The 22,974-nt window shown below is 37.0% G+C and overlaps 1 protein-coding gene across 21 annotated transcripts in view; it reads right to left on the bottom strand.

The window, feature by feature from the left end:
• PTPRK (protein tyrosine phosphatase receptor type K) overlaps positions 1-22,974 on the bottom strand; it is a 397,787-nt gene that overhangs the window by 24,962 nt on the left and 349,851 nt on the right. For 5 of the 21 annotated variants that reach the window (XM_030489190.1, XM_030489193.1, XM_030489208.1 and 2 more), the window contains exons 14-19: positions 12,609-12,747; positions 11,442-11,483; positions 9,236-9,265; positions 5,553-5,722; positions 3,393-3,428; positions 447-458 (exon numbers count right to left, since the gene is read on the bottom strand). In XM_030489190.1, the coding sequence (XP_030345050.1) occupies positions 447-458; positions 3,393-3,428; positions 5,553-5,722; positions 9,236-9,265; positions 11,442-11,483; positions 12,609-12,747 (429 nt within the window). The remainder of the gene's footprint in view (positions 1-446; positions 459-3,392; positions 3,429-5,552; positions 5,723-9,235; positions 9,266-11,441; positions 11,484-12,608; positions 12,748-22,974) is intronic. The other 16 variants (XM_030489194.1, XM_032919997.1, XM_030489197.1 and 13 more) reach the window with 11 other exon arrangements.

Raw genomic sequence — 22,974 nt, 5'->3', positions numbered from 1 at the left:
TGAAATAGCTTTTTAAAAGAATTAGAAATCAGCATTTCAAATGTATTTACAAGAGGAAGGAAAATTCTAATTGAAACCTTTTTGGGAAAGTAGCTACTGAAATGAGAAGTGGGGAGCTGACCCCTCATTTTCCTTGCAAAGGATCCATATTAAGAAGTAAAACACTCCAGGAAAAAGAACACCCCAAGGACTGGATTTTCTAAAATTCCGCTAAAATGCAAACCCCATTAATGCCTTCTGAAATGAGGTCTCCTAGTAGGAAACCCAATTCTTTGAACTGTCACACAAGCTGATAATTTCAGTACATTTATGTCTCACTAAACTGCCTAATAATGTGAGTGACATGCAGCAGTCACTTTTTATTGTAGTGTTACCCATATTAAATCATACACATTTCAAACCACCTCAGGATTTGCAGTTTTCCCCATTCCTCACAGTATACTTACCAGTAATAGGCACTTTAACCCATTGAGGCAGCAAAAAACAATGAGTGAAAAGAACACGAGAAATTTATTTCAGGACTATATTAGAAAATTACTAAAAGAAAATGACATTAAAAGTTGTTAAAGCTTCGCAATAGCTAACGATGAAAGCCATTTTAAAAATATAAGGGCCACATTATTATGCCATCAATGTTAATGATAGGAACTTAAGAAAAGTAAAATTGTCATACTAACTTAGTGCTAATGTACACAGAATTGAGAGTAGCATTAATAACCTATACATGAAGAAAAAGAAACCTAGTACAGCTGCAAAGCAATAAGAGCTTCATATAAAATAACATGTTCTATAATTTAGAGGCTATAAAATTTTGCTCATCTCTACATAAAACAGAGAAAAACTGTTCTGTGATGCTGGGCTAAGCAAGGGCTATATGAGGGTGAAGTAGGCCAAATGATCTAGTTCCAAAGGAACATGCTTACAGGCACACAACCCCTTCTACATGGTGTGCCAAAAGCTTGTCTACTTCCTTCTGCTATTTCGGTCCATGCAGTTAAAAATTATTACCTCTTCCAACTAGTATTGCTTTGCCTATACCAGGAGGCTATCGTGCCCTTAACACCATTACTAGTATATGGAAATGCAGACAGGAACTATTAAACTGTTCTTCAATTAATTCCTTGCCCTTACTGATCACAGCTGCTCATATCTATGTCTGCCACAATGCAGTGGCAACACACTGACCTTTGGAATATGCTTATGGACTAAATGAGCTATTAGGAATAGCTTTACAAGTATCACCAGAGAGCACCTACATAGCTTGTAAGTGCCTGAAATAAGGCTAAAAGAGACAAGAAGATCAAGAAGATCTCAGAAGGATTTCAGGAAAAGACTAATTTTCTGTAGTCCACTAATACAATTTCAGTAAGTATTCAGATTTACTAAGTCTAACCCTTTGCTCTTTCAGGCAATGGTGCTATTTCACTCATAAACTTCTAAAACCACATGGTTAGACTTCCTTAGGCTTAAAGTGGAAGAAGGCTCCAGCATCCAACTGCTCTGATAGTTATAAACTGTCTAGGACATTACTGTAGTCAAGAGGATGGCATCTGCAATGTTATCAAAAGGAAATGGACAGAATATGGCTTGACAGGTTTCTCACATTGTGAGTATGCCCAGCTTGAAAAAGACCAAAGACTACTCACAAATAGGTATTTGTTGTCAGTCCCATAGGACACTTTACATGAAGATTGGGTATACTTTCTACCAACATTTTTACCCACTATGCGCATAATGGGATAGAAAATACCCTGATAGCATAGGCAGAAGGCACAGATAAGGCATCACAAGCACGTCACAAGTACAGGATCATATTTCAAAGTTATCTTGATTATTTGGGAGATGATGCAAAAATCAACATGGTGAATTAAACAGTGAATGCAACATACTGTGTGTAGAAAATATATCAAATATATAACTACAACATGAAGTAATGGACTGCGTAATGATAACTGGGATTTTAACAGGTAACTCAATGCAGATCTGCAACATAAGCACAATAAAAAAAGGACAAAATACAGTTCAGGTAGCAGGAGCACTACAAGTAGGGCACGAGGGTACCACTCAGCTCAGCACCAAGACTTCTTCTGAGAACTGTACCTGATTTGGGGTACCACAATTTAAAAATCTGTTCTACGAACTGGAAAGTGTTCAGAGGAAAAGAATGGCAAATTTAGGAAACATCTGCAAGATGACGAGTGAAAGATCTGGGCTTAACTCAACTATAAGAGAGACAACTGAGGACATGTAAGCCTTTCAATAGGTAAAAGACTGTTCTAAAAGGACAGGAGTGTGTCAGTTCTCCATATTTTCTATGAGTCTCTCAAAAGGAAACGGCTCAATCCACAGCAGTGAAGATTTAGTGTAGATGAGTCTAGTTAGAAAAAACTAGATGTGAGCAATAATAATACTCAGTAGTAACACCCAGACAGTAGTAACTAATACTGAGAAAATTGGGTCTCAAATAATAATCGTATGGACGTGAATTTTATTTTTATATCAATTGCCATAAAGAGTCTGTATGATACCTATAATGACCCATCGCAAAACAGAGGAAGGATTAAATTGTCTCTAGGTCCCTTTAAGTTTTACTTCTAGGAATCTAATTTTCAACCTCCGTTTATATATCAGGAAGTCCACTTCCTGATATTTGTTTTTTATCCCAAAATAAACTTAGCAACTGACTGAAACTAAATACGGCACATTTTGTTTATCAAACCAAGAACTCAGGTACGAATTACACTATTATCTTTGTATTTAAAAAAAAAAAATCTCTAAAACATGGTTCAGTGTCAGATGTGACATAGAAATCAGCATATGGCCACATCTGCTGTTCTTTTAAAGTAAGTATAAAGTTGAATAACTTACAGGTTAAAATAAATTGAAATATGTAATTAATATAGGTATAGAGCAATATTTGTACAGAACCTACAAATGAAGTTGTTGTTTCTGCTTGGGTATTATGGAAGTTTTTCCCTTTTTATTTTCATTCTTGTTAGTTAGAAAATTGAGCTTTGGGAGCCAAATAATGCTAATATGGATCTGAATTTTATTTTTATGTTATCTCTCAATAGACTTCTAGTTTCACATGTTACTTCACCGGAACTCAGTTTGAATGCTCTGGAGAGAAAAATTTTAGCATTTTCCATTTACCTATTTCCTCATTTACTCTTCAGTTAGCACTGACTAGGAATAACTTTCTAATGAGAACATAAAATAATCTTTATTCTAAAAGCAGTGTCAGTTTAATTCTGAATTGCTAATCTGAATGTAGAGTTATTTTCTGACAACAGCATAGCTATCTTTTACATAAAACAAGCTGTTTCAACATTCAGTCATGCAAGGAGATGAAACTCATGCAGGAATGGATAATGAAGGACTAGGGTCCTCACCTAACACAGCTGTCGGCACAAGCGGATCATTGGGCACTGTAGAAAAACAAAGCTCATGAAGAAATATATTACCCTCAATTTGTGTATTTTTAAGAATAAAAACAATACACTTCAGAGCATAACCAAGTGATAACTAAACCCCATTAATTTTATTACAACAGAAAAACAGAATGAATATACAGTTCCAGAATAAAAAAGGAATGAAAGGCTGTGATTTTGGACTTCAGAAATGTAATGATAAAGGCAAAGAGATTCTTACTGAAATGAAAGAAAGAAGACATTACATGCAAATTAGTTTCTGAAAGGGCTCCTCCTTCGCTATTGTTCTTTCGTTTCACAATAAAGGTTCGCTTTCATAGAACCAACTCCTTTCCTTTTAAACCCATCCTCTCATGTAATACCTGAATAGCTCATCTCAAAATAAAATGGTATTTCTTTAAAGCCTTCCAGGTAATTAAAAAAAAAAAATTTACATATTTACAGTTAATAGCTTTTTTATGTGCAATGCCAAAGATATTACTCTTGAGGAGTATAGGAAAATCACAGATACTTAGATGCAGATGTTGGAATAAAATTCATAGAATTTTATCATTTGTTATCACAACAAATGATAGAAATGTGCAGAGACAAACGTGCTGTTTTGGACAGAAATGTCTGGAATCCACAGTTTGATTTTGTTCCAATTTGGAACAAAAATTTAAATATCAACATCTCTGTGACAAAATTGAGCTCCAGTTCTCAAGTAAATTGCCTAAAACCCTGGAAGCTTAGAGGGTTCTTTGCCTCAGCACAGACAACGGTGAGGAGAACTGAACCCTCCAACATCCAAAAAAAGCATATATGTAAGACACTGGAAAAGAGTGATGCCAAAATTCTTTTGCCAACCAACCAAGACAGCTGTGGTGGCTGGGACTCATGGGCTCTTGGTGTCACGTCAGTCCATTTGGAAGGCTTCCCAAGTGTCTGGCAGCCCTGCTTCTCTAACAGCCATGAAGATTCCTGACGGGTACTTTGCCTGGGATCCATCATAACTTAGTCCAAATCAAACTGTCTTTGAAAATCTGCCTCCACAAATTTTGATGACAATAAAAAAATCAAACTTTGGAGAATTTTCAAACAGTTCCAGCCAAAACTGTATAGAAAAACTCACAGGCTGATGCCGAACTCCCATTTATAATTGGTTATGAGACACTTAAAATGTTAGCACTCTGCAGTTTGGTAAGCTTTAATAAACCAAGCAATAATGCCCCCTCCAAAACCCATTTCCCTTATAACAATCAGGAAAGAACTGAAGAGCCTTAAGAGATGTATTTTGCTCAAGCATGGTAGGCAAGAGAAGGGAGATGGAGTGCCATTCCCAAAAGATGGCAATTCAGAAGCAGCTCAGGCTGCTCAGATCTGTTTAAATCCAAGCTGCAAGTCCACGTGGCTGTGAGAAGGTCATGTTCCCACCAGCTCCATGGCAGAACTGCAACCCTTTGGTAACTTATACACTAGTTTTGAGCTATTCACTGGGTCTATCAGTGGAGTATCTTGCTTTTGTGCAAGGCACAGTGCAGATGCTGGGAGGCAAGCGTGCTGGGTATAGTAGTAGCTATAACCCAGACACTTAACAGTCAGAAATCCAAACTGCCAAACTTTGTCAAAATGAGAGAGTTGGCAAGTCTATAGAAAAGGAATACAAATACAGAGTGAATTTGCAGATATATTAACAAGCCTGTTCCTAAACTTCACAAACAGCATCCACAATTGTCAATGTTTCCTTCTGTTACAATGTCCTTACTGCCAAAAGAAAGAAATTAATTTGGACCTCATATTATTATTCATTACAGACATGGCATTACGCAGTAATATTAAACATGTTGGTATTAAACATCCCCATGAGGGAAAACTCAATTTCAGATTTTAATTGAGATATTCTAGAAGTATAATATTTTTCTTAGAGCAAGTATCAACACATACTGAAAGTACACATAAATATTTAAATAATTGGCCACAGACCAATAAAGATAACATATGAACAGCCCTACTCAACCTTTGGATTTACCAGTGTTCCCAGAAAACCTGGAGCTTACAACAATTTTCCTTAAAAGGTAGAATTGTTTTCCATGTTTCTTATATTCACCTATACTCCAGAGTATCTATCACTGTTGTACTTACATCTGGGGCTGAAGTTATGAGAGTCCATAAACGTGATTGAAAGGGGATCCTCTGCATGCAGGGTGCTCTGGTCAGCATAACTCCTATCCATCGCATTCACCATGTGTGTCATCTCCTGGCGGGTGGTCCCCATGGCATCCTTGCGCTTCTTCGCGAGTTTGCTGCCCAGCCAAAAAAAAACAAACCCAAACCACCTTAATATTTCATGAACTCCATGTCTACATGCCATGTCTACAGCAGTCATTATCTATAATCCTGAGTGACTGAAAAGTTTGGCTGATATTCCTGTCTACAACTTTTCCAGCATGAAGTTGATAAAACTATGCACCCTGCTATGAAAGAGTCACGACCGTGTGTTTTCTGTACACACACAAATGCAGTAATGGAAGTGCTAACTTCTGTACCCTGGTAAGATTTTATTTTCCTGTGGAGTAATTACACTAATATAAACAAATTAGAGAATATAATTACATTTTAACTGAAATGATAAATAAGAAGCATCTGTGCATGCAGTTTTATCAACCATCTCCATTTAAATCGCTGGTTTGATTTTATAAATGGATAATTCATTCCCCTTGCTTGCCTTGTGGGGAAGAAATTATTTAACCTTCTAAATTACTTTGTTAGTAAAAACCCCTATGAAATAACAAAAGAGACATAATTATTCAATATGGATTCATATTTCCTTTTATTTTAAAGGTTGTTCTTCCCATTCAGTACACAAGATACAACATGATACCAGACTTTGTTCCTGATACTGAACGCTGGTTCTTTAAAAACCAAACAAAATCCCCCTCATGACTCTACCCTTTCACGCACTTTGGGAACATCTTAAATTTTGACATCGATAGTCTTACACTCTGAATCTGCCACCGTTAAGCAGCAACCAAACCTGTACAACTAAATCCCCCAAATTAACAGCCAATGCCTTAAAGCACATGCTTCAGAAATATCTCTCAATTCTTTCCTTTTGAAGAAGAACTGGAACTGATTTTCACTGTCTCCAGAGGTCAGATGGAAGCAGATGATGTAATTTAATTATCACTTAAAGCCTACTACTCTTAAAGCATAAGTGAGAAGTACACAGAGCAGCATGAAATACACCTTGGTTCTGCAGGAACCTTTGCCATACATTAGACTGTTCTGAAACTTCCCTATTTTCATCTGAAGCTCTGGCTGCAATATAATAGGTAGCCAACCTGCTTATTTGGATAAATCTGACACCAGGTGGGAGAGAGACAACCACTGAAAATACTGGGTTCTTGAAAATGTATGTTTAAAACACAGCTTAGCTTCACAAGCTTTTCCTGCATAAAATATCACCAAATATCCTGTTAACTCTTTAGACAGTGTTTATCTTACATTTCTCTGACTAAAATCTTGCTTGCTCTTACTCTATTCTCCAATAGCTTTTAATATTCTGGGCCGCACTCTAACAGAAGACAAAAAGAATATTAGTGTAAATTACCCATCCATTTACTTCTCAAGTCCTGGGAACATCCACCAGAAAAGACCAACACCACTCTCCAAAGCACTTCATGTTTTTGTATATTTAAGAAAATGTCTAATAGATGATTGTTTCTTAAGTTAATAGCCTTGGTTCACAATAAGGGGCCACAAAGTAGGATATAGATGGAGAAAGCACTCCTGAGAATAACAAAGATTCTTTCACTGATCAGACTCATCTCCTTATTTTGTTCCCTCTTTCCCCTCCCCATGTTCTTTTCCCCATTTACAGATAGACTAGTTGGAAAATTACTACTCAGTAACCACATTGCTACAAAAATCCCAAAGATGGTCTCTAAACCTATCATTTTTTTCATCAAACCCTTGAGGTGTACATGAGGGTTCTGTGTGTATCAGCTGTTCAGTGAAAGCTAAATTAAAAAAATGACAACATTTGGATGCCCTCTCTAAAATTCTTGATTTTATACATTTACTCCACACATTCCTATTTACTTAAGAGAAGTTGGTTTCAATGATACTCTGGTAGAACAAATGAAGACCATTAGAACTTCCAGAAGTGAAAATGCTTGAGGTTTATAACTGGTTCCCAGTACTACCAAAGCTTTCACAAAATTGGCATTTCTAGTTCAGACTGTTTTTTCAAGTTTCAAAGCCTTTCAGATAGTCTCTGTACACTGAAGATCACCTTTTTCTAATGCCATCTCAGAAATGGAACAAAAAGACTATTACATCTCATCTCTCGACTATATTAAGCCCCTCTTTGAAGCATCACTTTTTAACAAAACTTGCTAGCTATGCTAAATAAATCAACAGCTATTAAGGCTTTCAAGTTATTAGCTTATTACAGTAGCTACTTTCTAATTCTTATGCTCTGCTTTAACTCCTAAAAGGGCCTATTGTGTTGCAGCATCGCAACCCAAAGCTGCTGGGAAATGGGAGGACAGCTTTATTGTTCAACAACTCCTGGCTCCCTCGGGTTTGACTTCTTTTTCCTCTCCTTTTTTACCTTCCCTCACTCAGCTAAAGGCACATGCAATCTATGCTTCATGATAGTTAAGCAAATCGTCAGGTTAAAGTACTTGAGGCTGACAGAAAGTGTAAATGAGCCTCATTATCTGCTAAAGGATCCAGTTGGGTGAAACTGTGCAGGTGGGTGTTTCAGTGGGAGCTGGAGGGGAGAAGTGCTCCATCATAGGATGAAACCGTGTGGTTAATTATCTTGAGCTGAAGCAATTGTTATTTAACAAGGAAATTATAATTTGTCACAATAAACCGGAGAATGGCAGCCGGCTAAGCCAGCTTAGGGGTTGGGGTTTTTTATCTTTTTATTTATTTTTAAGTTTGTTTAAAGAAGTCAACTAATCTGCTTAAAAATGTGGAAGAGCATCATTATGAGACACCACCAGTTCATCAAAGCACTTGAGTGCATTTTTAGACCCCCTCTTAACTCAAGGGCATTTATTTACAATTAAGAATGTGTGTAACTGCTTTGCTCGATCACAGACAAAACTGCCGCAGCCCTTACAAAAACTCATTTGGTAAACATGTATTTAAAAAAGTCGATTTTGCTACAAACTTTATGTAAACCGGTGTCATAAAGTGAGATCCACACTTTAAAATGAGTATGCAAAGCACCTCACAAGCAATAAACGCAGACCACTTCACAAAAAATATTTCTGTAAAGCAAGAAAAGAGTTTGGTACCACAGAGGCAGACGTGTTGTTCTGCCATTGGTAGGGCATAGACCTATTTAGAAAAGTTTGGCATCTGCCTATGATCTGTGTAGGAAAATTGGTGCACAGGATCACTACTCATCTGATATGTTAAGAATGAACGATTTTTGGTTTACAAGCACAGTTCTATAGCTGGGAAATAGGAAGAGAGGTTTTTTCTTTAGTGTTATGTGTTGCTGTGAAACATAACGCAAATTAAATTATGATTACAATAAACTGAAATGATAGTTATGGGAAAAACTGTAGCAAAAAGTGAAAGTCTCAATATACAGTTAGAAATACAATATCCCTTTAAAAAAAAAAAAATCAAAACAGGCAAGAATAACAGGAACAATGATACAAGCAGACTTTCAATCCTGAGAATAAAGAAAGGTAACTTTCAATAAAACTTTAGGAAAATTATAGAGACTGTTTTTCTTTTTTAAAAAGGGATACTGCATCTTTAAGACATGTAAAATAGTAAGTCACCCGTATTCTACTTACAGATAGTAGGAGTAAGAATAGTAGCTCCTCCTGGCAAGCAAATCACAGACAGTGGAAAAAGAGAAGCAATGGTGAATGAAAAGCGTGACTCTGTCACATTCAATAAAGCAGAGAAATGTGCGTTTAAAAAAAAAAAATTGGAAAATTCATGTTTCTTTGGTTAGCATTTCAACTTGCTCATGCACAAACTAGCCTTACTTTGCCATGCAATTAAAAAAAAACCAAACACACTAGCGTATAAAAATGATTTGTTTTCAGAAAGATCACTTGAGAAAATTACATGCTGAAATTTCATCTATTGCCAAAAAATTTGAAAATTAAATGGATTGTGTATTTTCAACATGCAGTTCAGCATAATATAATGATTACCACCTAGATGTCATGACAAATGAACAGCTGTGTACAAATCTTGTGCAGTAAATAGGCGTTTTACTTTTCAGTTACAAAAATTAAAGATTCCATTAATAAATACATTTAATCGGAAAACAAATTTCATGTCATTCATTTTAACATCTTTATGAGTACACAGGTGTATACATATATGTTTGTATGCATACTATATGTAGCTATATGAGTACACACATCTTAAAGAATGCACGTTCACAACAGATATGTGTGTACTGACATATACACCACACATTTCCTGAATGCAAACATATGCTTTCTATTTTAAAATATTACAGTTGGAAATGCTGATGTAGTCATGCTAAGCATTAAAAACATGGAAGGTAAACAAATGGAAGGAAATGAAGGACATTTGGAAATAGTCCAACAATGACTGAAAATAAAAGTGGCATTGCTTGTTAAAGATGCAGTATCCCTTTTCTTAGCTGGTTTGATTACTCCAGTAAAACTCTTTAAGAGCTGTTAAGAGCTTCATTCCGAAAAACTTCAAACCAATTTGTACAAAATGACCAGGCAAAGCCTAAAACATCTCAAGCTCATGAACAAAACTGCTTAGTACTCCATTTTTCAGTAAAATGTAATGCTGCATTTAACCAGTTTGAGATAGCGATGGCTGCGTATACAACTTAAGAAACCAATGAAAATGCAGAAACCATTGTTTTATTGACTTTTCAGTGTAATAAGTTGCAGTCAATTCAAGTACCAAAAGGGATACTACATAATGGATCACTGAATATGTACACTACAGAAGATGATTCAAATGGATTTGATTTTCAGTCCCACCACAACTAAGTGTGTCTTGATGTACGTGTGAATGTGTCGGGGTTTTTACAGCTATTCCTGGCTTCATTATATGAATTGCCCTGATTCACTAAATGGACTGAATTAACTCAAGTATACAAAGATTTTCTATGCTTTTTGTAAAAGAACTTGACTAAAGCTGGAATTAAAAAAACCCTGCCCACTTTCCCTCGGGTGGGAGGGGGGGCTGAGGGGGAAGGGGTGAATGGCACACCTATAACATAGACAATACACAATCAATTAAACTATCATGATGAAAAATTGCCAAATTTAAAATACCCATTAAACAGGTTAATTTCTCATCTATTTTGAATACAAAATAGCACAGAAATTTAGAAATGTTATGTGCTTTAGAATGATGATCAAGTATCATTCCTAAGAGGGTACTGCCTTTACAGGTTCAGAGGAAGGAAGGGGGAAAAGGGGGAAATTTTAAAATATTGTTTCACGGACATAATTAACTTGCTTTCATCAAGCAATTCAACAGTGAAAGTACGAGTCTAAAAGGACTCTGAATGCAAGAGGTAAAAAGGATAGGAAAAATGCACACATTGAATTTTAGGCCTTCGTTTGTATTTTGTTACTTGAAAAACTAGCCAATCCCATCTGGAAGTGACTGACATTATACAGTGGTACACAGTCTTTTTCCCTCTCTCACACACACACACACACGCACACACAGAGCTTCCTATTAAACATAAGGGGATCGCTGCATCACGCACTGAGAAGATGATCCTCCCAGCACATATCCCGCAATAAAGCTATAAAATATAATTCTTTTCCTAAAAGCCAAAAAACAACATTTTGCTTGTTTTTAAAAGGTTGAAATTGTGTAAATAAAGTAAATTGGCTGACTGTATGTTGTTTTTGCTTATGATGAGTTGGACCTTTTGCATATGTGTTAATTCTCAACCACAGAGGTAAACAACAGAGAAAAGTAAAAGCACTTTTGGGAAAAATCACATATGTAGCTAACTAACACAGAACACTATAAGCATACCTAATGTTTCTAATGCAGACGTTTCTTCTCCAAGTTATATATCTCCAGGGATAATTGTAAAGAGGCAATAAATTAAAAAAATCTAATGCAAACCAGTAATTATAACATATAGAATGATCTTAGGTACAGTTTTAATTTTTTTTCTTAATCTTTAGAAGTAATAGCAAGCTGCATTTCAGAGGAACAGTTACAAAATTTACAAATATACTTTTCATTAAGACTTCTGCAAAAGGCAAGGGAACACAATGCACACACCACTGGAAGACAAAGGTCTTGTTCCACCCAAGAGAAATCCGCTTATGCCCTGTGAAGGGGACCTGCCAGGGAGGGGGTATATAGAAAGGGAGGAATTGGTTTCGATGCTATAACTATGGATTTATAGAGCCATGTTATGAACTTTTATGCCAGGTTAAACGAGTTGCAACTACTGGGAAGTTGAGACTTTAAATACTGACCGAGCAACAGGGTAGCACAATTTACTATAGGTAGGAGCATTTGGATGCGGAGTTAGCATTGTACAATGTCAGAAGATGGCGATATTGCTTACTGTCTAAGAAAGCACTGAAAAAATCAGAATTCATTCAAATTAATACACTTAAAAACAATTTCATGCACTAAGGACTCGCTAGATAATTTTAGTGATGTGGTATGACTTTTAAGAAAAACTCCAGGTTTACAAGAGCATAAATAGAGATATAAAATTACATTATTTTGCAAGTTGGATAACATACAGATACAAATAACTCATTAGAGCTGCGTATAGAAAATAAAATTCATTAGGTGATTATAACATGAAAACCACAGTAAGTTATTCTTTTTTTACTTTGATTTAAAAAAAAAAAAAAGGTTCCATGAATTTCAATTCCACCTATTCTAATATTCTGTACATTCCTCCAACTGCAACTTAAAACTACTTGGAAATAAATAAGTATGAGAAAATGTATAACTATTGGATCCCAAATATAAAGATATCCTCTCTTTAAATCCATCATCAGAATCACAGCAAACCCAACAGGAAACACAAAGAATTCATCAAAAAACTGATGTGAGCTACTGGTCCTGAAACTTTTTTTTTTTTTTTTTGGAAGACCTGTAAATAATACCCATTTAGTTATTGTTTGATATGGAGGAAAAAAAAAGAAGAATCAGCACAGATAATTTTCTTACCTTTTTTTGACGATCAATATGACAACAAGGAGAAGTAGGATGAATACCAGAATTCCAGCACTTATTCCTGCTATTTTCACCACTCGATCTGTTTGTTTAGCTGGATCTGGAATCACCTCAGGTTCTTCTGTTGCTGCTGCTAAATGAATTAAAAAAGAAGTTGCTTAAGTGTGTAAGCACTGGAAACAAGATCAACATCATTGGTGATAATTTCCAAATATGTGTGTGTTTTAATACAGTAGCCAGAATATAGATACATGCATCATGTGTTTATATGTCTACACATATGTATATAGGCACACTATAAATTTCAATCATCTACATGCCATACATTTGCAATGACAAGTATATGACTATATATGTGTATACAGGTGCATATATATACATATATATATATATATAACTTCATGGATCCAGAAGTGTATATGCCTCTGGATTTCCAAACAAGTTACTGTATTACAAAGCAGAAGACAAAGCAGAAATAATCTATCAACTAAATCACTGTTACTTCCTTTAATGTTGTTTTTTCAGGTATTACATGTGGATTATTTAACATTGACTATTGAGATTACATTAACTCACAAGCAGTAAATTAAACTCTCTTTTCCAAGCTGCAGCTGGCACCCTTAACTCCAGTCCTTCTCTCCTTTACCCAGTTTCAGTCCACCTTTGCATATTAATTCACCTTACAGCATCTGGCCTGCAATCTGCATTCTACTGGGAATTTTGATTCTCCAAATAAGGTCACCCACAAAGCCAAGCCTAAAGTCAGCAGTAGTTTTATTTCTGTTTATAGGCTCTGAGAAAAGAAAAACTGCTGTTCTACACAGAGATGAAACCCCTCCATAACACAGCTGAGCTTGCTCAGGCCACGGGTTATAGCAGAGAGGAAAACAATCTATGTGAAAGCATACAGCCATTCAGCCTGCACCTCTTTGCATCAGAGCCTGGTGTACAGAGGATCAGGAACATGGGGTTTTCCAGCCTGTCAAAAATATCAAAAAATATAAATAGGTTTCAGCCAGGGGTAAAATCCCATGAGGTGTTTACTTGTAAAATAGGAAACAGCTCTTCAGTTCTCTAGTTCTTACTTTCTAAGGCTGTGGCTCAGCACTTTGCCTTTCCCCTGTTCACAAGCACAGGTGGGTACGTGTGCTTTTTGTCTCTCTGACCCTTCTTTCATTCTCCACCTACCACGCAGCAGGCGCCACTTAACCTCTCCCCCCTCACAGCAGCTTCATATGGAGTAGTTGCAACCCGTTGGTATCATCATGCCTATGTCATTACACAGAAAACGTCCTTTACTCTGAAACCAGGATCTGTCTCAACAGACCACCAAACAAGCAGAACGAAAAATAAGGTACAGCCACACCACAGGATAACTACCGCTGGCCTGAAAATCTGCTCCACAGGCCTTGCAGAAAGCCAGTGTAGTCAGTACCAGGGATAACTGGTATCTAATACTTTCTATTTTTAACCATGTTACTCTGTCGATTTCTATTCAGGTTCCATATGCAGGAACCCGTATTATCTTTTGAGGGATGGATCATGCTGTTGTTTAAAATCACTTTATTACTTGTTTCTGTAACCTTCATCTTGGCAGTTTCTGACCCACTTACAAACAACTTACCCTCAGAACAACCTTCTGAGTTAGGAACGTGCTCTTTCAGACACCTCTCCGAGAGCTAGGCAGACAGTGAGATATCTGGCAGTGCTTTAATCATAAAACGTAATCATCATCATCATAAGACTTCATCATCATAATCATCTCTCTCCCCTACAGCTTGAACTCTATCTGCTGAGAAATATTAAATGCTTCCTCCTTTGCGTAAATACATGCTTGTATGCATACTTGCATACATAACCTGTGTGGACTTAATACTGTATTTTGTTTGTATTATGTGTGTTGTTGAGGTGTCTAGGGGTAAGAGTCAGGACCAGGTAAGTGGTATCTGAATGTGTAGCTGCATGCACACAACACATACACACAAGCTACAATTAATGCTGGACACACACATGATGCTGTCTAACAGAGGAAATAAGGGGCATGACTTTTAAAGTGGAACTGAAAGAAGGTGTTTGAAATTCTCAGTGGTTAAAATGAATCAACTCCCAGCCTACTATTAGCTGGGCTGGATGTGACAAATATGAACGAACATCTGCTGAGCAGTAGAGCCAAAAGGCCAATCAGTAGAGTCAAAAGACCAATCAAAGCTAAAATATAGATGGCTGTATATGCCAAGGGGAAAACCCCTCATGTTTGCTGTGTAGGGTACTGAAAACCACCAAGGACACGGGAAGGGTAGAGAGGGGAGTATGCAGGAGTAGGATAGTCACTGTGTCTGGAATTGCCATGGGTACAACGCGAGCGCACCTGTGTAGCTCTGACCTTGCAAAGGTAAGAACTACTCAAGCTGCAAAATAACTAAAGCTTGCGCAAGAGATTTAGTTCTGTGGATGGAGATTTAAGGCCAGGTCTTTGAGAGATTTCAAAATATGAATCACAAGGATTGGATGTGACCTGAAGACGCACTTCAAAGCTGAAGGCTCAAAAATACATCCAAAAGTATAGGCTTTGAGCTTTCATCTCACTCTTCCCTGCAGAAAGATAGAGCAAGATTCATTGATAGAGCAAACTGCAGTGTAGGTGTTTCCTACTGTTTGGCCACTTATAATGTTATTTTGTTCAGAACAGTTTAGAAAAACAACTATACACTTCTCAGAAAATCTGAAGGAAAGGTTTCTGAGGGAGTTTACCTATTTGCCTAACTTTGGCATTGGTGTTTTACTATATATTCTATAAGAAATGATTGAGTTTGGATTATCACTAACTGTTCAAAATGTAGATCACTGACCAAGTGTTCCCCTGTTGTTTTTCCAACAACAGTGGAAAGCCAGGATGATATCAACTGCTTGCCCATTTATTCTGGTTTCCTTACGTTAACGGGTTTGAACTAAGAGACAGTAACTCATTCCATGAAATTTAATGCTGCTTATGAGACGAAGCCGGTGCCCAGTAGAAACATACCACAGAGTCCTAAATTAGTGGAGAAAAACTATATTGAATAGTGATAGACTAAGGATAACAAGTGGTTGAGCCTCCTGTATCCAAAATGCTAAAATCTATAGGCAAAATGCTATCCTTTTCCCCAGTATCAACAGGAAAATTGCTGTTGACTTAAATGAAGCCAGGATTATTGTACGTATGTTTTCCAGCACCAGATAATATATGCATTCTCTAGACTGAATGTTACACTTGGGGACTATATGAAAGCAATTATAGATATAAATCACACTGTAATCTATTATTTATGTGTATGCGCATTGCATGCAATAAGTATATTATTTGGAGGAAGCTACTGAATGTAGCATAGAATCATCTAAGGAAATGTAGGAATTTGAAAGTATTTCATATTACTTGTGTTTTAATTTTGATAAAGTGTATTCTAATAAGCATGTGTGGTTTACGCATACACAACCAAAGGACAAAACCACAGAAACCTTGTGCCTATGTGTTAAACTCACAGATATAAGTCAATGTCTCCTGGTTGCTGATTGCAAAAGGACTACAGCAGGAAGAGAAATTCTGCTGACTCTCAGAATTTGCTCCTTCTATCCTCCACAGGACTGTCCGGATTTTTCTTTCTCTGAAGTGGCTTTTCTATAAACTGAACTGCTGGTTTTGCCAAACAAAGCAGCTCAACTAACCAAGGCTTCACCAAGGACAAATCATGCCTAACCAACCTAGTGGACTTCCATGCTGGAGTGACTACACCACTGGACAAGAGAAGAGCTACTGATGTCATCTATCTTGAATTCTGTAAGCCTTTGACATGGTTCTCCCCACAACATCCTTATCTCTAAATTAGAGAGATACAGTTGTTGAAAATTGAATTATTGTGATGATTGGAGTTAACTACTATTCATTTCTAAACAAGGTAAAAATGGTCTGGAATTATATAAGTTGTAAAACCACATGCTCTACTAATTCCTAACATTCCTTTTTAGTAATCTAGTCTTGGAGTCCTTTCTTATATCTTGAATAACAGACTATATTAAAGGTAATTTACGAATATTAAAAGGTAATTAAAAAGTAATTTATTATTTTGAGAAAGAACCTTGTGTGTTAACAGAATGATGATTGTACAAAAATGGACTCTGTTGGCTATTAATTCCTTTAGCCAGCCTGACTCCAATAGACCTTCAATTAAGTGTTAATTTTTACAATATCCTTGCATATTACTGTTTTTCACAATTTGACCGTCAGTCTGAGAAGAGATAATCCTTCAGTTTTCAACCAGTGCAAACTCATCTTGCATAAAATTTGCAAAAGCACCTGATCTGAAACAGATTTAACTACATCCCTCCTCCCCCCCCCCCCCCCGAATAATTGCCTACACAGAAGATTTATGAGCTAGATTGGGAGGAGAACACTAGATTTAGCAACTTATCCGTTCACCTTTCTTCTGAACTAGTGAACAGTAACAGCAATCATATTCCACAGTGCCATTCACAAAATTCATAAAATAACTCGATCCAGTGATTCTGGCTCTGCACATTGCAAATAGTCACCATATAAGAAGTTGTTCTCCTCGTTTTCATAGATGTTAAAGGATAATGTTCAGCTGGTTGAATTCCATGATCAATTGCGTGAAGTTCAACTGTGAACAGCACTAAATTAGACTAAGATTGCTAACACTCTCAGGGACAGTAAAATTCTAAACAGTTGGTGAGGTAGAGTACATCTTATTCTCACAATTTCCCAATGTACCCAATTTCTCTAAATTCTTTTATCATGTTTTTAATCAAATATACCTAAAAATCCAACACCCACTTCTAAAATTGAGTGTATGCATAATATTTATACTTAATTCTTAAAGTCTACTGTGGCATAAGGAATCCAGTCACAGCACATATTGCTTTCCTGTCTTCTCCTTCCTTCTGTGGTTCAGAATTTACACACAGCTTTGCAAAATTGTCAGAGAATTTATGAGAACTCAACACAAAATCTATTCACCTATACCTTCCTAAGGAAATGGTGCTGGAATCAAGATAATGATATTCTACTTGCTCATCCAAACAAAATTATTCAAGAAGAAAATTCTGGTAGGATTTTGCAGAGTTGCTTGTATGGTACCTCTTAAAGAACAGACAGACTTCTGAAAGACAGCTTTTAAATCAGAGGTTTTGAACAAGATTTTATACATAACATTCTCACCATACCATTTGACTCTCTTAACATTCACAGCATTTTATGCTGGGTTTCTTTTGTGTAAGCAAGGGAAGAAACTCTGTTTTATGCATGATTAAAGCTGCTATTTTATTACACTGCATTTTCTTTGAATGTTAATTTCTGTTTATGGCAGATCTTTGAATTCTCACAAACTGGTGTTATTGCTGCATAGCTTGATATTCAAAATAGCTCTGCTTGAGATAATCTGTTCTGCACCTTTGTTATGTGGCATTCAAAAACTTTTAATTAAATCCAGGAATGACGTCTGAATGAGTTCAACAAGGTAACATCAGGATAACATCAAGTGAAACTGGAGTTCTATAGCCAGCTCTGGAGATATGACAGTCTACTACCTGAGAAAAGGGCTCTTTGAAAAACTAAGTGAGATCCTCTGATGAATATTTTCTCTTAGACTTGTCTGCCTGTGTTTTAATCATCCACCCAAAAAGACCGTTCCATCTCCACGAGTTTTGTTTTATTACTGCTTTGCTAGAATGATAATCATTGTGCAATTAAGGAAATTTTTAGAAGCCTGAAAGTTAATTAATAAATTCAAGTTCAGAGAGAGATCTGTAACCCCTGTTAGCTTAATTATGTTAAAAAAGAAGAAAAAAAAAAAGTCTCAGCTGATTCTGTTTGATGAAAACACTTAAATGTGCTTTTGCAGGAATGAGGGAAATGGGATGTGCAACTTGTTCACACATTTCCCCATGTGAGTCAGTGGTACACCACTGGCCTCCCTTCAAGATTTTTCTTTTTCAAGTTGAAAGCTGGAGATACATTTACTGGGAAAGGAATCCCCACAATTCTCCCTTTTCTGTGTCTTCTAAAGAGCCTCTCTCCTGGAGCACAGCTTCTGGAAGATGAAGGCATGCCAGAAATTCACTAGGACATGGGTACATCTAAACTGTTGCTTCCAGGACTCTAAATTACAGCTTTTTAGGGTAGCATTATTAAAAAGAAAAACTGTATTTGATTATGAACCAAAACCATGATTCCCCAAGCTGTGCCTTGAAGTGCCAGGTTCATCCCTGTCACCATGGCAACCAAGGTCCATGGCTGCCCCTAGGAGAAGAGTTTAACAGGCTCTGCTGGTGAAAAGAGGGGTGTCTGGCACCACCAGTCTGTTTTCCACACCCATCCTGAACGAGGAGGGTAGTGAGGTGATGCTTAGATAAAATCTGCTGCCTCACTTTGTGTTGCAACATACTGTGCCCATCTTTGTCCTCACATGTGTCCCTTGCTGGGGGAAAAAGGGAGGTGCCACAGATGCTACCAGCTATGCCTAACAGAGGAGGGGTCCTCAAGGGCCCAAAGCTTTGTGATATTATAAGTTAAGCCCTCATACAAACAAAAGTAGATACCACTGTTCTCTACATAAAAGGTGATTGCTGCAGAAATGGACAGACACCGTTTCATGGGCCCCTATGGCTCCTTCTGAAAGAGCTTTTTGATCCTTCTCAGAGGACGGCTTACATGCAGAATGAAATACATACAGCTTCAGGCTGGCTAACCTCTAGTCAGATTTGGGATGGTACAGGATGCTACAGATATTAAGCACAGGAAGTCCCACAGGTGACTCTGCATACAAATACAGTACCAGGTAAACAGGTGACCACTTGCTTACACACCCTGGTTCCAAATAATGCAGAAAAATATCCTGAGCTTATGCTACTGGATGCTTTTTAAATTACAAACATGCACCTTATAAATATTTATATGCATTTTAATTTATTAAACAAACTAGTACAGCATATCTTGCTATACAATAATGAGAATGTCACCTGGAAATTCCAGTATAGTATATACATATATATATAAGACCAGTTCCTGACCAGTATTGTTATACCCTCACTATATATATATATTGCTTTGATAAGTCAAACACAGTAGTAATAATAATAATTTAAAAAAAAAAAAAAAAATCAATCCCATCTTCACTACTCTCCAGGACTTTCAATTCAGTCCATTTACTGGCACTACTTTGGTAGGAAATGACAAGCAAAACAATCAGGTGAACCAAGTGTCTGCTGCTACTATGGTCTGAAACTAAAATTAATGAGAACTTACTCCTGCAATGTTCCACTGAGAAGCAATTTAAATTCACAATGACTACTCTGAAAACAGTAATGTTCATGAATTTATAACCAATTAGGAAAGAGTTGACCTTAAAAGATTCAGAAGTATCAAGTGAGGAAAGTGCTGAATCTGTTTGCCTCACTAGCTGCAAAACCTTGGACATGTGCAGATGAAGAGAGCCAAGGCAGAAACAACGCTGAGGAGACAATGTTCCAGCAACGCTCTGCCCTGCTGTCCACAGGTCACATTGAAAGAGCAGATTAGTGCCTTCAGTGCATTTCTACTACATCTGCCACTAAGACGTACTACTTGTGTGTACTTTGTAGGCACTTTACTATCTTTCAAGCATGGCACGGGTAGGATTCTGTTATAGGGAATGAAGATGTTCAGTGCCTCTTACGATCTACAGATTGTACAGCTTTTGATTTGCAAGTTACTATCCTCATGCATGAAACAGCTGTTTATGTAGAGATAACTATGCTAGCTTTAAGCAAGCTGGCTCAGTGATGCAGCTGTGTCCCCAGGACACAAAAAGCTCTGGGTGAATGCAGATAGCGACTGTGACAAGGTACTATACATCAGGGTGTAAGTCAAAGTTACACTACCAGCTTTGGGTTCAGTTGTTTTTACTGGGGCAGGACACAAGATAAAAATGTGGGCTGAGGATACTGAAATACTCAGCTTTTCACCTCTCCAGGTAAAAAGCAAACTCCAAGGCTAGAGGAACACAGCTCTCCCCTGTCTTGCAGCAGCACTGCCCAAGAGAGGGGAGACTCCTCCTGGCTGCAGGCAGCCCTGAAAAAAGTCCTAATCTGTGTGGAAACTTAGATTTTAGAAAGCTACAGGATCTCCTAAAATATGAAATGTGGGCAATACTAAGTGCGGTTTTCAAAATATCAGGTCTCATCCTGTAACAGCTGCATGTTTGAAATAGTGGAAAAATTAAGAGACATCCCTAACACAATCTTCTTTCAATTTGTAATCTGATTAATTTTCTGTGTCTTGGAAAAAAATCAGTTTTCAGAGTGAGACTTTCTTGAGCCACTTGATGTGCTTTTTTCAGTAGCCAATATGGAAGTAGACATCTAAAGACTCAAACCAAATGATTAGTACACATTGCACGTGTACTAACAGACCCTGAGAGAATACATAGAAAACTAGTTGTGTAAATACGTAACATGCATGCTGTAAAGTATTGGAGTGAAACAATGGAATCTATACCACTCTTTCTCCCTGATTTTCTAGGAAGGGGTATTGGTTGGGAATGGTCCCCTAACACTGATCCAATTGATCACAACCATTTAGCAACAGCTTCTTACCATTTCTTAAGGTCACTATGATTACTTCCTAAGCACAAAGGGTCTGTTGTTAGACCTGTTGTAGCATTTTTTCCTAAGAACATATAAAAGCAGTCAGCCTGCTGGTAATGAGATAATTTATGAAGCATTTTAGGGGGAAAAAAAAAAAGTGTTAGCGTTTGGCCACGCTACAAATTAATCAACTTTCAAGTTTTAGCCTGATCAAACAGCCTGCTTTCAAAACCATGTGTTTTTAAAAATAAATTCTCACTTGATGTTAGTTAAAAAATTTCAACTATGCAAAACACTGCATTAAGAAATTATCTGGTTTTGACAATGACTCCTGTATGGCTTGTTAGCTCAGAATTAAACCTGAAAATTACTATAAAAGCAATGTTTGGTAACAAATATACAAAATGCCTCATCTTTATGTGCCTTTCCACCAGGTAACATTTAAGAAGGTTAGCAGAAGAAGTACATTAGAATGATCGTTACTATTTATATATAGGCATACAACATGGTTTATGGGGAAAAATATTACTCTCAAATGTCTGAAGTTCCATTTTGCTATATTTATTGAAAACAACATTCTATGAATAACTTCTGCTAATTTAAGCAACTATAAAATTGTAAGTGAGAATTTACTGGTAGTGTAGGAGTTGTAGAGTTATTGCAGACCTGTGCAATTACATTGAAGGAAGCAAGGACAGCTTAACTCTCCTCCACCACAAAGCTGCAAACTCTCAACCCAAACTATACTCACACTAGCTCTAAATGCAGAAATTGCCAAGATTAAAAATTATCTTAGATCAAATGCAGTGCTAAATACATTGAGAATGGAATCAAAATACAAACGCAGTGAGGAGGAAAAGAAATTGTTTCCTTCATCCTTTCAAAAAAACCCAAACCCACACTCATTAAAGTTTATACAGTGCTAAAATTAGTCTTTAATAGCCCCTTTTGGTTATTAGTATCCTGAATTCTTACCATCAATGAGTGCCAGCCTTCAGTATTTTGTTTCTCTGTAAAATTTGGTGCTTTTTCAAATAAAGTGAAAAGGTAAATATGAGTAACCTGAAAGAATCAAAGATACTTTCTTTCACATGAATTCTATTCTTCCATCTAAAGAATTTTTTTGTGACTTCTTCAGTTATACAATACTTTCCTGACAAGATTCATTGTCTATAGGAGTCCATTGGGCTAGCTGGGAAACAACACAGGATGCGCTGGTGTGCAACACCCATGGCAGATGATTTATCTTTAAAATCTTCCCATTTGAAGAGCATCCACTCTCAGAAAGTTACACAGGTCAAAACTCTTGCGGTTTTCCTGAATTCCTTAGCACTATTAGGTGTTCAAGAAGCTGGGGGTCTGGGAGTATCGGGGAAAGGCAAATACCCTCTTCCAAAATAACTGGGTATCACCCAACTGCACACTTCAGTGGGATGAAAGTACTGTCTCATCCATTACTCTAATTATGCAGTTGTTCTCAAATCTGCTTATCCAAATACATCTGAAAGGTCTTTTGTCAGCACTTTAAGCTAGGCCACCCGATTTTGCACTGAATCAAAGCAGCGGTGCTTATCCTTGCTAGTCTACCAGCTGCAACGTGAGGGCAACAGTCTGGCTGACTGAAAGTTTTGACATCTTCCGCTACACCAACCATTTACAACATAAATATGTTACCTAAGCCTTAAACCCTGTGTAAGACGTCACAAGCCTGTTTATAGGCTTGTTTACCACATCTGACATCTAG

Source organism: Strigops habroptila, chromosome 6, assembly GCF_004027225.2.
Source record: "Strigops habroptila isolate Jane chromosome 6, bStrHab1.2.pri, whole genome shotgun sequence".
Lineage (NCBI taxonomy): Eukaryota > Metazoa > Chordata > Aves > Psittaciformes > Psittacidae > Strigops > Strigops habroptila.
Note: the sequence above shows the minus strand (reverse complement) of the source record. Positions and strands in the feature narration are given on the sequence as shown.